Source organism: Xiphophorus maculatus, chromosome 18 (assembly GCF_002775205.1).
Source record: "Xiphophorus maculatus strain JP 163 A chromosome 18, X_maculatus-5.0-male, whole genome shotgun sequence".
NCBI classification, from domain to species: domain Eukaryota; kingdom Metazoa; phylum Chordata; class Actinopteri; order Cyprinodontiformes; family Poeciliidae; genus Xiphophorus; species Xiphophorus maculatus.
Genome location: NC_036460.1, coordinates 25208647 through 25222893, shown reverse-complemented (window position 1 = coordinate 25222893; position 14247 = coordinate 25208647). Strand labels below are relative to the sequence as shown.

Sequence of the window (14247 nt, the reverse complement as noted above, 5' to 3'; positions counted from 1 at the left end):
AGAAATTGTAAAAACTTTACCCTTTTTCCATTTCGAGTTCCTTGCATATCGACATGCTGTGTTAAATCTTTTCTTAGCTAGCACCACAGGAATATTTTCATCAGAGAGAGAAATCCAGTGAGATTTGTAGAGTTAACTACTATAACTTATACAATGTATTTCTCTACTTCTTACTCTTGTTTAATGAGATACAAACAGACACAAGTGCCAATAAAATTGTTCACCCATACAATTGTTAAACTCGGATTGACCTTACAATGCTTTACTTTTCTGGTTGGAGTTTCAAATTCACAGGCGTAATAAATACTGCCGATTCTTAATGCGCGAGGGCACGCCATTAGTTTGAACAATTTTAACATTAATATTTTCTCCATGAGAAAGACCACAACGGTATGATTATTTTAAATTTTTTTTAGTTGAGACACACATCTTAAAGTGTGCTTTTATTCATCAAATGTTTCTTTGTATTGTTTTGGGGTTTAAATAAAATGATGTAACACTTAGGCAAAAAAATACAGAGCAGCATCCCGTAACTTGAAGCCAGAATGGCGAATATCTCCACAGCCACACTGAATTTCCCAGGAGAGCTCACATAAGCTGGAATGAAAGTTATCCACACGGCACAGAATATCAGCATGCTGAAAGTGATTAACCTAGCTTCATTGAAATTGTCAGGAAGCTTTCTGGCTAAGAAGGCCAACCCAAAGCACAACATAGCTAAAACCCCGATATATCCCAATACGGCCCAGAAGCCCAAAGGTGATCCAAGTGCACACTCTAGAATGATCTTCTCGCTGTAATATTGAGTGTTTTTGAATGGATGGGGAGGGCTAACTGTTAGCCATATTATACAAATCGAAACCTGTACAAGTGTGAGAGCTAAGACACTGACTCTCTGCTGTGGAGGGCCAAACCATTTCATCACATTGCTGCCAGGAACGGTAGCCCGAAAGGCCAACAAAACCACCGTTGTTTTCCCCAGAATACAGGACACACAGAGGACAAAGGTAATGCCGAAAGCTGTGTGGCGCAGCATGCAGGACCAATCAGAGGGTCGGCCGATGAAGGTCAGAGAACACAGAAAGCACAACCCCAAGGAGAACAGCAGCAGGAAACTCAACTCAGAGTTGTTGGCTCGGACAATGGGCGTGTGTCTTTGGCAGAAAAATATCAGGCTTACAGCCACTGTTGAGATTGCACCAACGAAAGACAAGGTGACCAACGTTATACCCATTAGTTCTGTGAAGGTGAGGAACTCAACCGATTTTAAGTTACATTGGTTTCTCTCTTCACTGGACTTGTACTCAGGAGGGCATTTTTCACATTTCACTGCATCTGAAAGGATAAATATGTTTAAGCTGTGCAGAGAACACATCTTCAAGTATACCAGTAAAGTACTGGCAGTGATTTTACCCAGCAGAAACACAATGAGCACCAGGGTAAAGGCTACAAATCCCACCGCCTCACTTGTGCTGTTGCTGAACTCCCCCTCAGCACAGACGATGCAGTCAAAGCAGCAGACGGGTTTGCCTTTAATGAAAGCCCGACTAGTGCCAGGCAAACAGCTGTCACTGCAGATGGATGTCGGTACCTGATACACAGAGACATTATTTAAAGCTGAAATGGTGTAAACACAAACCCCACAGTGAACAGAGAGTCTAAATTGACTCACATCATGACTTTCTCCTGCCCAGATGGCTCTCACTCCAACTTCCATCTCAAACTGCTGACCTTCAGGTCTGGAGGCATCATAATAACCAATAGTTTCAAACTGTATGTACCCTCTCTTATCCAGTTGCCAGTTTACCAGTGCGTAACGTGCGACGGGGTCACCAAACTCGTCGAAGAAAACATTTTCACCATTTTTACTGGTGAAATTTACCTGCGTTAGGTAGTGCAACACCTACAGGGGGGAAAACGTGAGTTTTTCATGATTACCACATCATTGCTGTTTGGATTTGAGCACATTGTTGTTTTTGTTCATGTTTACCTGCCATGGTTGAAAATTTTGCCTGTCAGCACAAGTATTGTTCTCAAAGGGCCCCTCTCCATCTTTGCAATTAAACAGCATGCTCAAAGCATGAGCAACAGCGTATATGGCTTTGTAGACATTATTCAACAGGGTGGCATCTGAAACATCAGTAAATCGCGTCTTTACATCCCGCAGAGTCTCTGTGCCGCTGCAAACTGTAACACGATCCTGTGGGTAAATCCCTGTTTTTGGTGACAGGGTGCAGTCAAAGAGTGTTTCCCACAACTCAACGAGTCCCTGATTTCCTGGTGCAGTGGACGGTCTGCTGTTGGTGAGGAACTCCTGCAGCCCAGGGATGTGAGCATTCAGTGCTGCGAAGCCCACGGCCCCCTGAACCACGGCGTAGTTCGCCTGAGAGGCAAAGTAACGATACGTGATCCAGCCTTCGCTTCCCACCCACTGCAGGCCTGTCACATTCTGGGCATGGAGCTCTTTCATGAGTACATCAAGATCTGTTGCATCTGCAAAAGCAACTATGACCTTAGAGGTGGATTTTCTGATAATATCCACGACTTGTATGAATGACTTCCTGGGGTCGGTTCGGTAGATGGCGACTGAATACTCAACGCACACGCCTTCCTTTGTTGCTGCTTCCAAGAAGCTGGCCATGCCACCATTTCCATAGTCATTGTTAGTTCGGATTGCTCCCACCCAAGTCCAGCCAAAGTGTTTCACAAGCTTTGCTAGTGCTTTGCTTTGATGAATGTCACTCGGTATGGTTCGAAAGAAGGACGCGTAGATTCTCCTGTCGCTGAGACATGCACAAGTGGCTGAATGACTGATCTGAAAAGAAAAATAGAAAATTAAAGTCGCATCATTCTTCCCAGTTAGTCAGAATGCATGAATGCCACTCACCACAGGTATACTGAAGGGACTCAGCGTGCGTGCTATGCCTATCGTAGAGGTGGAAGTTGTGTCCCCAATGACAGCATACACGTTGGAGAGGTTGCTACACAACCCCTCACTGTCTTCATGTGGATTCATTAGATTCAACGATGACCTGATAGACAGAGGTATGCTTGGGCAGGAGTCAAAGATCCTATAACCGAGTGTCACATCTGGCAGCAGTTCAGTGCTGTTGTTAATTTCATCTATCACAAACATCATGGTGTACGCATACTGAAGCTCACCTATTTCCAGCCTGTAAAAAAATGCAAAAAGTCATGAAAATCGCATGATGACAAAGATTCATCCTTAACATGTAAGTGTCTTACCCTTTACACTGGATTGCTCCCGGGTTGATTGTGAGTGCTGGACTGACTGTGACCGGGTTCTGGTGGAAGGAGAAAATACCTCCGATGATGATATCGCCCTCCTTAGAAAACTGAGACAGTTCTTTTGTCCCATATATTTGACACGAAGAGTTTTCCCCTCTTACATCCACGAGACAGAAAAGTAACAGGCCCACAATAGGCGGCATAATTCCTCACCTGAGTACTTAGCACACAAATCCTAAGTGATAGCACAGGTAGAGTCTGACTGTTTTATAGGAGCGCATCAAACCCCAGCAGGGTTGTTTCTGAATATTTTCATTGTCTTCACCAATTACGTCGCTTGTTTTGTCACTGATAGGGAAGCAGACCTTTAAGTCCTGTACGCTCTCCTGTAAATGCTTCTTTAAATTGGTTTTATCATAAAAACATACTTTTAACAATACAACAGGATGCTTGAATACATTCTTTCAAAAATTTTGCCAATTATTTTCAGAGGCCACAATCTCTCTCATTCATTTTTCTGTGGTTTCTGCAGAAAAACTGCAATTTCTTTAGGCAAACATAAACTGCTAAAGTGTCTCACCTGAACACCGTTTAACTGTATTTTTGTATTTATTTATATTATATATTTGCCTGGACACAGACATGTACAGTCTTTAATAATTCATCTGTTTTACATGCTAGGATTGTTTTATGCGGTTAACTGAAGAAATAATTGTATGTTCACTCAGTTTTATTATAACATTTTAAGTTTTTTTATTATTCTTTTTTGAGAAAGAAAGAATAAAAAAAATAATGCTTTGGATGACTTAAAATTTTATGATTGGTTTTCTAGCTCCTCTTTTCCAGGCAGCTGGGGATGTCAGAGGAAATGTAGACTTTTAAGCCTGAGAAATTTATGTGAACGGCCAATAGAACAGCTTTGCAAGACATCACAATAAAAAAAAGGTGTTTTCTTTTCCTCTTTAAAACTCCTCCGCCAGACGCAGCCAAAGAGTCACAGCAACACGTAGTAAGATTTGAGTGTCCAGGTATCAGACATTTTTAACTCTTTGACCAAGACGTCTGCTGTAAACTGGGATCAGAAAAGGACATTACGACGACACAGATGTCTCTTATTCCATTCACTGGTGCACACATAGAGACAAGAGCTTCAAAAAGATCACAAAGACGCTTTTCTTCTTTTTATGACTTTTTAATAAGAGTTAAGAGTTTAAAAAGCGTTTACACCCTGGAACAGGCACTGCAGATCAAAGGACCCACCAACACAAAAACTGTCGAGCCCCCAAAAAAACTCTGTTATTTTCAAATCAAGTTTTTCAATTGATCTGTACTTAATGTCGTGAAATTATCACACTGATTGTCCATCCTGAATTCTGTTCTGTAATTCTGTTTCACTGTAATTTGTATAAACTTTTAATTTTTTTTTCCAATTTACCTTACTTTACTGTTTCAACCTAAGCATTTTATAATATCAAATGCTGTAATAAAAAAGTACATTCCCTGGTATTGGTAGTTAATGTCAGTTATTTTGCCATTATTGAGGCTGCTCAGTGTATATACAGTATCAACAGGTATATCAACAAGTAATGGTTAAACGAGTACTGGATTGTGAATGTATTTTTCTAAATAATTAGTGAAAAGTAAGCATAAAGAACCAAAGAAATTATGAAAGAGTTCAGAAACTAATAGCAGCTGAAATGTGGACTATTTTACCACTGTATTTTTTTTTCTAAAGCTTGTGTCTTCCCATCAAATGTTTTTTAGTATTCCTCTCAGGTTTCAGTAGCAAAATATAACATTTTGGTGCAAAAATACAGAAAAGCAAGCCAAAGCTGGAGGCTAGAATTGCAAATATCTCTACTGCTACAGTAAACTTACCAGGAGAGCTGACATATGCTGGGATGAATGTGAGCCAGACAGCACTAAATATCAGCATGCTGAAGGTAATGAATTTAGCTTCATTAAAGTTATCAGGCAACTTCCGGCCTAAAAAAGCCAAGATAAAGCAGAGCAGAGCCAGAAATCCAACATACCCCAACACAGCCCAAAACGCCACAGCTGATCCTAAATCACACTGTAGAATAATCTTTTCATTGGCGTAAACTATATTCTTATGTGGAAATGGTGGAGCAAAAGCTAACCATATCACACAAATAAACACTTGAATTAAAGTACACCCAATGACGCTCGTTCTCTGAAGTGGAGCTGAGCACTGAGGAAACATGTTTGCTGGTCTTTTAGCTTTAAAGGCCATCACCACGGTTATCGTTTTAGCAAGAATACATGAGATGCACAGAGCAAAAGCTACGCCACAAGCTGTATGACGCAGCATGCAGGACCACGCAGTGGGCTGGCCGATGAAAGCCAGAGAGCAGAGGAAACACAGAGTCAGGGAGAAGAGGAGCAGGAAGCTCAGCTCAGAATTACTGGCTTTGACGAGTGGCGTGTGCCGAAACCGGAAAAACACGCACAAGACCACGAGTGTTAAACTGGCTCCGCACAGCGAGAAGGCAGTTAGGAGGGCCCCCATAGTCTCTCCATATGACAGGAACTCAATCACCTTTGGAACACATTTGCTGTGGTTGACATTCGACCAGTACTCCGACGGACACTGAGAGCACTCTGCAGAATCTGATCAGGAAAAATGAAAACCGGAATGGGTTGGGTGTGTTCATAGTAGAAATAAGGAGAAGAACTCTTGTTTCACTCACTGCTTGTGTTGCTGACCTCTCCAGCAGCGCATGGGACACAGGAGAAGCAGCAGATGGGTTTGCCTTTGATGATCGCTGTCCGGAAGCCTGGCAGGCAGTTCTCACTGCAGACAGACAGCGGCTTCTAAAACATCAGATCGATTCAACAATCAGTTCCCAAAAATAAATGAGCTATGTAAATTAATAGATTTTAAAATAACCTTTCTAAAAGTAATTACTTTTTATCTCATTGTACCATGTTACAATTGCTTCGTTTCATGAAGTGTAAAGTTCAGAAATGCTCATTTGTTTATACCTCCACAGATTCTGCGGCCCATGTGATGTTGACTCCATTCATGGTCAACTGGTTTCCATCTGGATGTGAAGCATCGTACTTTCCAACAGTTGTGAACACAACGTCTCCTGCAGGGTTTCTCTGCCAGTTCACGAGCTCATAAATTGCGGCGGGGTCTCCGTTTTCATCAAAATACACATTCTCTCCCGACTCAACAGTAAAATTAATGTCCTGGAGATATTTCACAACCTATCAATGTTATAAAGAGATTAATAAGCACAATTTTAGATGTATTTTAAAACAACAGACATTTATTTTAAATATTAAATTAAGTTTGAACCTGTCTTGGCTCTGGACGATCTCTTAATTTGCAAGCGTGAGTCACATTTTCACCACCTTGCTTACAATTCAACATGCTATGCAAGGCATGAGCAACAGCATACACAGCCTTGTACACGTTGTTGGATATCCTCAGTTCTGACACATCTGTGAAAGCGTTATCTACATCTCGAAGACTCTCGACGCCAGAACATAATTTTGTGTCAGGTGTACTGGACCGGAAACTGCACCCAAATGTTGTTTCCCAGAACTCTCTCAGCAGGTTGCTCTGAGGTTCCTGACTTGGGTTCACCTTCAAGAGAAAATCTTGCAGGCCTGAGATTTTTGCCTTTCTTATTGCAAAGCCCAGCGACCCGCTTAGTATGCCAGAGTACCTCTTCTTAGCCAAATGAGCTGATGTAATCCAGGATTCACTGCCGACCCACTGTAACTCAGTCAGGTTTTGACTCAAAGCTTCCTCCAGCAAAACATCCATCTCATCATAAGCCAGGAATGCAACTAAAACACTCGCTGTACCTCCACGGATCACCCCGACAACCCTCTCCACATTCTCTCTGGAGCCAGTCCTTGAGATGGCTTCAGAGTATTCGACACAAATCCCCTCCTGATTCGCGGCTTCAATAAAAGTCGCCATCCCATTGTTACCGTAGTCATTATCACTTCTTACTGCCCCGACCCACGTCCAGCCGAAGTGTTTTACCAGTTTGGCCAGCGCTCTGCTCTGATAGTAGTCACTGGGAATGGTTCTAAAAAAGGAGGGATACTCCTTTCTGTTACAGAGACAAGCACATGTTGCAAAGTGACTTATCTAGAGGAAAAGAGAGTGACACAAAAACATTAGCATGTTCAGAGATGCTTTCTTACTTGGGATATTGTTACATGAATTTGTTAGGCCTGCGGATCTTGTGAAATATGTGTTACCACAATCTAATTTATTTGATAAGTTAATCATGGACTTTCTTAAGTTGAGTCCCACTGATGCTAAATAAGTGTTAGCATTTACCACTGGTATTTGGAAAATCCCTGAAATTTGTAACATCACAATGGTCGTGGAAGACTCAGAGGTTCCAACTACGGCATGAACGGACGACTGGCCGGAGCAGTTTTTTTCAAAAGTCCTTCCCTCTCCGTTCATCAAACCCATTCCTGCACGTGTCGTAGGCAACGCAGATGCGCAGCTGTCGAATATCTTATAACCAAGTGAGACATTAGGAAGTAGAAAGCTGCTATTGTTAATTTCCTCAATGGCAAACACCATTGTTTGAGCAAACCGGAATTCCCTTAAGTTGATTCTGTAAAAAGACATGTTGAGGTTTATGCCTTTCGTCAGAGTTCAAAAACCTGGTTAAAACAAGAACAGGAATCAGCATACCAGTACCTGGAGCACGTGAGACGTTCTGGTGACTCGGTCCAGGAGAGTAAAAGCTTTGAGATTTGGCTGTGAAGGGAAAAAGCTCCTCCTATAACAATATCTCCCTCTTTAGACATCAGAGGAAGCTCTCGGCTCCCCAGCATTTCACAGAAAGCTGTTTCATCCTGTACAAATCCTCTAGTAATAACTACAAACATCAGAATTATGCAGATATTTTTCCACATGTTAAAAAAAAGGAAAAGACACAACCTAGAATCACTCTTTCTCTCCGATTCACTGAAAAATGGCTTCTCTATGAGGTTGTGCTTTATACTTCTGGAAGAGATGATGATGGTTATGGTCCTCTAATCCAATCAGAATGACGATGATGCAAACAACTTTCAATTCACTTGCTTTGTTTTTTTTTGTGTTCATAACTTTTTCTACACTACTTCAAATCTATAAAGTAGAAACACAATTGTAATCATATTTCTATATGTATTTTATATGTTGTCTTTCAAGATCTTTAAAAATCGATGCCCTTTTTCACCATTTGTATTTAATTTGAACTTGAACGGATCATTTTAAAAGCAATATTTTTATACTAAGTGTGCTTGCATAGGTTGGATCTAGGATTATATAAATGTAACTTAAAATACAGAAGCCCACTCACCACATACTCCTCCATATAAATGAAGCTACAAAATTACAAATATTTATTTATATATGTGTGTAAATGTATATATAATTACAGAAAACGTATAACACATAAAATACTTAAAACAAATTTCAGAGAAACCCCGAAATTGCATGGGAAGTCTTTTTTCCCTCTGGTTCAAAAACGATGCCAAATCCAAAAGCAAACACAGAAGCTCAAATTTAGAATCAGGACAAATTAAGGTTCTGAGATATCAACAACATATGATCTAACGTTTATGCTAATCTGAGCATAATTCCTCAGCATTTTCTGGTGATTCATGGACACTAACATGTCACTGTTTCTGTCATTGTAGTTTATTTTACATTAATAAATGTTGTTTTCATTTTACATAAACTTTTATTTGTGCATTTATGCTGAACAAAAAGCCTGACTCCTGCTCCCACCCAAAAGAAGCCATGCACCCCCCACCCCTGCTAAGTTCATCTGGAGCCTGGGCTGCTACCAACTGTGCCACTGTGTGAATTATATTAGAATACCAGTATGAAATTCATACAAGACTGAAATTTAAAATCGATAAATGCCCCAAACTTGTGGGATATTAATTTGCTGAATTATTGAGATAATTAAATATGAGATTATATAAATTTCTTTCTGTTACATTATGCCACAGCAATAAAATTTGAATGTATTAATTTTTCATATGTTTATGATGACAATGCCATTGCAGGGTGCCGGGGGGGGGGGGAGCGGTATGGATGAATGAAAAAAAAAAAAACAGTTACACAAAAGTGTTTCACTGTAAAGATGGTTTGTAGTGTGTTTTGTTGCCACCTGAAGTGTGAAATAAACTTCAGTGGAGTTTGAAAACAAATATGTGTATAGGTTTCTGTCAGGTTGAAGGATGTGTGTGCCCAGTTGATTTTTTTTTTTTTCTTTTTGGGGGGGAATTTTATTGTAACCCATAGGGGGGCCCAGACAATCTTTGGGAACCACTGTTATAGTCAATCTACGTTATTAGTATTTAACAAAAGTTTACTAAATTAACTCTTTTGTTTGTAACACTCCAACTATTCTTTCATTGTGTTCTTGACTGATTTCGTCCCATCAAATGTTTTTTAGTATTCCTCTCAGGTTTCAGTAGCAAAATATAACATTTTGGTGCAAAAATACAGAAAAGCAAGCCAAAGCTGGAGGCTAGAATTGCAAATATCTCTACCGCTACAGTAAACTTACCAGGAGAGCTGACATATGCTGGGATGAATGTGAGCCAGACAGCACTAAATATCAGCATGCTGAAGGTAATGAATTTCGCTTCATTAAAGTTATCAGGCAACTTCCGGCCTAAAAAAGCCAAGATAAAGCAGAGCAGAGCCAGAAATCCTATATATGCCATCACAACCCAAAACGCTAAAGGTGAACCAAGGAAGCACTCTAGAATAATCTTTTCATTGGCGTAAACTATATTCTTGTGTGGAAATGGCGGAGCAAAAGCTAACCATATCACACAAATAAACACTTGAATTAAAGTACACCCAATGACGCTCGTTCTCTGAAGTGGAGCTGAGCACTGAGGAAACATGTTTGCTGGTCTTTTAGCTTTAAAGGCCATCACCACGGTTATCGTTTTAGCAAGAATACATGAGATGCACAGAGCAAAAGCTACGCCAAAAGCTGTATGACGCAGCATGCAGGACCACGCAGTGGGCTGGCCGATGAAAGCCAGAGAGCAGAGGAAACACAGAGTCAAGGAGAAGAGGAGCAGGAAGCTCAGCTCAGAATTACTGGCTTTGACGAGTGGCGTGTGCCGAAACCGGAAAAACACGCACAAGACCACAAGTGTTAAACTGGCTCCGCACAGCGAGAAGGCAGTTAGGAGGGCCCCCATAGTCTCTCCATATGACAGGAACTCAATCAGCTTTGGAACACATTTGCTGTGCTTGACATTCGACCAGAACTCCGACGGACACTGAGAGCACTCTGCAGAATCTGATCAGGAAAAATATGAAAAGAAAAAAACAGGTTGACTCTGTAAAATGCTTCATTTGTAAAAGAAGTACTGTATTTTCCGGACTATAGAGCACACCTCCCTATAAGCCGCACCCACAAAGTTTTTTTTTTTTTTTTTTAAAACTGGAAACCTAAGCCGCACTGGGCTATAAGCCGCTGGTATCTCCGCTGTTCTCGGTGGTAGATTAACAAATCTGCTATTAAGGACGCAGCCCTGCGTCTCCAAAGCCGAACCCTCGATTCGTTCACGCCGCGCTTACGTGCAGTGTCTATAGATCTGTACTGCCAGATCGATAGCTTTCAACTTAAAATCTGCATCATATGAACTTCTTCCTGTTGTTTCCATGGTGATGAGGTATGAGTTTGAAACCATTTCTCCGTCATGCCTGCTGCTAGCATGTGTTTGTTCTAAATGAAAATCAGCACTTTCTTCTTTGATTCCCAAGTTTGACTTCCAATGATTCACTTCCTGCTGAAGAGCCCCCCCCTGGTGGTTGACGAAAAATCCACAGAAAAGCCGCACCGGGTCATAAGCCGCATGGTTCAAAGTGTGGGGGAAAAAGTAGCGGCTTATAGTCCGAAAAATATGGTATAAGTTTTACATAGTAACCTGAGTTCTCTCTTTAAATTAAAAGCAGAAAGTAGAGATACATTTTGTTGCTCACTGTTGGTGTTGCTGATTTCTCCACCCGCGCAGGGAACACAGGAGAAGCAGCAGATGGGTTTGCCTTTGATTATCGCCTGACGGAAACCTGGCAGACAGTTCTCACTGCAGACAGACAGCGGCTTCTGGAACAAAAGCAAAATTCAACCTGAAATGAATAGAAGTGACTTGAACTTACTTTCATATTTAGCATTTAATCAAATATGTTGATACCCTGAGGATTGCACATTTAACAAAGGACTGGAAAGTCTATATAAGTTGTGAATACATTTTTTCAAAAAATATCTAAACTGCTGGACAATTTTTGAGATATTTTTTCTCTTTACAATTAATAGTTTAACAATCATTGCTTCAATTTGTAATCACCAAACACCTGAGTTCCTAACTGTGATATTCTACAGATAAAGATTTATATTATTTCATTCAGTAAATGATGACACTTTAAATGCAAAGTTGCACTAAAAGTTGCATTAAAAGTCCATTAAAAGCATATTATTTGCATATAAGCCTGCATTATTTGGTCAACATTGACCCTTTGAATGCAAAGTTCTATTAAAATTTGCACTAAATGCCCATTAAAAGTATCAACTCTGCAATAAAAGTGTCATTATTTACCAAATGACACTGCAAGACAACAGTCACAAACATTTATGAAGACTCCTTCATGTTCATGACAGATGCTATGTCAGTCTTATGCACACCCCTTCAAATAAAGTGCTACCAAGTAATCGTCAACAATAGTCAGAAATTGATTTCTACCTCCCAGGATTCTGCGGCCCATGTTATTTTTACTTTGTTCATGGTAAACTGGTTCCAGTTTGGTTGTGACGCATCATACTTCCCTACAGTCGTGAACACAACGTCTCCTGCGTGGTTTCTCTGCCAGTTCACAAGCTCATAGGTTGCTGCGGGATCCCCATTGTCATCGAAATACACTTGCTCCCCAGACTGTAGTGTAAAATTTACCTTCTGGAGCTGTTCTGCAACCTGTCCGCAGAGAAAAAGAAAACAACAGTACACACATTTACAAAAAAAATAAATAAAAACCCTGATATTTAAACTAAAAAGCAAAACTAAACTAAATAAAACAAAACAAAACAAAAGCAGCCATAAATTTTCCAAGGTATGCTTTCACCTGTCTTTGTTCTGAATTATCCTTTAAGATGCACGAGTGAGACACCGAGTCGCCACTTGGTCCACATTTCAGCAAACTATGCAAGGCATGAGCAACAGCATAAACAGCCTTGTACACGCAGTTGGATATCCTCAGCTCTGACACATCTGTGAAAGCGTTATTTGCATCTTGAAGTCTCTCAAAGCCAGAACATGATTTTGTGCCAGGCGTACTGGACCGGAAACTGCACCCAAATGTTGTTTCCCAGAACTCCCTCAGCAGGTTGCTCTGGGGGTCCTGACTTGGGTTCACCTTCAAGAGAAAATCTAGCAGGCCTGAGATTTTTGCCTTTCTTATCGCAAAGCCCAGCGACCCAGTTAAAATCCCAGCATACCTCTTCTTAGCCAAGTAATTTGCTGTGATCCAGGATTCACTGCCGACCCACTGCAACCCAGTTAAATTCTGCATCAGAACTTCCTCGAGCAGAACATCCATTTCACCCTGGGCCAGGAATGCAACTAAAACACTCGCTGTACCTCCGCGGATCACCCTGACAACCCTCTCCACATTCTCTCTGGAGCCAGTCCTTGAGATGGCTTCAGAGTATTCGACACAAATCCCCTCCTGATTCGCGGCTTCAATAAAAGTCGCCATCCCATTGTTACCGTAGTCATTATCGCTTCTTACTGCCCCGACCCACGTCCAGCCAAAGTGTTTTACCAGTTTGGCCAGCGCTCTGCTCTGATAGTAGTCACTGGGAATGGTTCTGAAGAAAAAGGGATACTCCTTTCTGTTACTGAGACAAGCACATGTTGCAAAATGGCTGATCTATTGGAAACAAAACAGAAAAGTCAGAAACCATAAGAAATTAAAGTAATAGATTTTGTATCAGGTTTATCTGGCGTGATAAAAGCGCTTAAACGTCTAACTTAAATCTTATTTTCTTCACAGAAAACAGCCGTGGCATTACTAAAATTACATCTCAGAGCAGCTATTTTAGAATTTTTATTTTCATGATATAAAATATCAAAGCCAGAACGTAATTTTGTGCCAGGTGTATTGGACCGGAATATCATGAAAATAAATGATATATACCATAGGTATTTGAAAAACCCCGAAAATCTGTTGCATTGCAATTGTTGAGGAGGATTCGGAGGCTCCGATGACGGCATGAACAGAAGAACAGTTTTTACTCCAGGTGTTTTCCTCTCCGTTCATCAGACCCATTGCTGCCCGTGTTGAAGGCAGTGTTGAACCGCAACTATCAAATATCCTGTACCCAACGGAAACATTGGGAAGCAGTTCGCTGCTGTTGTTAATTTCTTCAACGGCAAATATCATTGTTTGCACAAAACGAAATTCTCTGAGATTGATCCTGAAAAAAAGGGGAAAAAGGAGTGTTTTACATTTGTGGAGATGAAATTCCAGAATAAAAGTACGCTTTACCTGGAGCATTTGAAAGGTTCTGGTGTTTCGAATGCTGAGAGTGAGGACACTGAGGTTTGACTATAGATGGAAAAAGCCCCACCGATAATGAAATCTCCTTCCTTTGATAAGAGAGAAACCTCTGGGCTTCCGTACATCTCACAGGTACTGTCGTTCTCCGCCTTAAAGAATCGCAGAATGACAATCAACAGTGATATTACGCAAATCCAATCACCCATCTTTATTCAGTTCTGTTAGTGTCAAGGTGATTTCTTTCTGTAAGAGGATGGGCTTTGTACTTATACACATGATGATGATGATGATGATGATGATGACGATGATGATGATGATGCTGGTGATCCTCATCAAATCATGTATGTCATGATTCAATATACATTTGATTTGACATGAAATATTTCCAAGGTGCTAAATCAAGAATAGACAAGAATAGC

The 14247-nt window shown here is 40.7% G+C and overlaps 3 protein-coding genes across 3 annotated transcripts; all 3 read right to left on the bottom strand.

Annotated features, from left to right (window-relative positions):
• Positions 1–430: 430 nt before the first annotated feature.
• On the bottom strand, positions 431–3452 carry LOC102229668 (extracellular calcium-sensing receptor-like). The gene is made up of 6 exons (XM_005800898.2): positions 3247–3452; positions 2888–3173; positions 1991–2815; positions 1673–1903; positions 1468–1591; positions 431–1335 (listed from the first exon to the last, which is right to left on the bottom strand). Exons 1-6 carry the CDS (start codon positions 3450–3452, stop codon positions 431–433), a joined length of 2577 nt encoding a protein of 858 aa, XP_005800955.2.
• A 1526-nt stretch (positions 3453–4978) lies between these two features.
• Positions 4979–8088, bottom strand: LOC102218361 (extracellular calcium-sensing receptor-like). Its single transcript, XM_014469456.1, has 6 exons — positions 7952–8088; positions 7577–7865; positions 6620–7381; positions 6256–6483; positions 5961–6084; positions 4979–5880 (listed from the first exon to the last, which is right to left on the bottom strand). The coding sequence occupies exons 1-6, from the start codon at positions 8086–8088 to the stop codon at positions 4979–4981; spliced, it is 2442 nt and encodes an 813-aa protein (XP_014324942.1).
• A 1572-nt stretch (positions 8089–9660) lies between these two features.
• Positions 9661–14034, bottom strand: LOC102218100 (extracellular calcium-sensing receptor-like). The gene is made up of 6 exons (XM_005800939.2): positions 13817–14034; positions 13466–13745; positions 12392–13198; positions 12016–12243; positions 11258–11381; positions 9661–10571 (listed from the first exon to the last, which is right to left on the bottom strand). The coding sequence occupies exons 1-6, from the start codon at positions 14032–14034 to the stop codon at positions 9661–9663; spliced, it is 2568 nt and encodes an 855-aa protein (XP_005800996.2).
• Between the last annotated feature and the right edge of the window lie 213 nt (positions 14035–14247).

Excerpts from the sequence above, each read along its gene's own strand:
- LOC102229668 (XM_005800898.2), bottom strand. The coding sequence starts at position 3,452 with ATGCCGCCTATTGTGGGCCTGTTACTTTTCTGTCTCGTGGATGTAAGA. Across the intron at positions 3,174-3,246 it reads GGAGCAATCCAGTGTAAAGG|GCTGGAAATAGGTGAGCTTC; the intron begins GTAAGACACTTA and ends ATTTTTTTACAG. Across the intron at positions 1,336-1,467 it reads GGAGTTCAGCAACAGCACAA|ATGCAGTGAAATGTGAAAAA; the intron begins GTGAGGCGGTGG and ends TTATCCTTTCAG.
- LOC102218361 (XM_014469456.1), bottom strand. The coding sequence starts at position 8,088 with ATGCTGGGGAGCCGAGAGCTTCCTCTGATGTCTAAAGAGGGAGATATT. Across the intron at positions 6,484-6,619 it reads GTAAGCAAGGTGGTGAAAAT|GTTGTGAAATATCTCCAGGA; the intron begins GTGACTCACGCT and ends TAACATTGATAG. Across the intron at positions 5,881-5,960 it reads AGAGGTCAGCAACACAAGCA|ATTCTGCAGAGTGCTCTCAG; the intron begins GTGAGTGAAACA and ends TTTCCTGATCAG.
- LOC102218100 (XM_005800939.2), bottom strand. The coding sequence starts at position 14,034 with ATGGGTGATTGGATTTGCGTAATATCACTGTTGATTGTCATTCTGCGA. Across the intron at positions 13,199-13,465 it reads GGGTTTTTCAAATACCTATG|ATCAGCCATTTTGCAACATG; the intron begins GTATATATCATT and ends TGTTTCCAATAG. Across the intron at positions 12,244-12,391 it reads ATAATTCAGAACAAAGACAG|GTTGCAGAACAGCTCCAGAA; the intron begins GTGAAAGCATAC and ends CTCTGCGGACAG.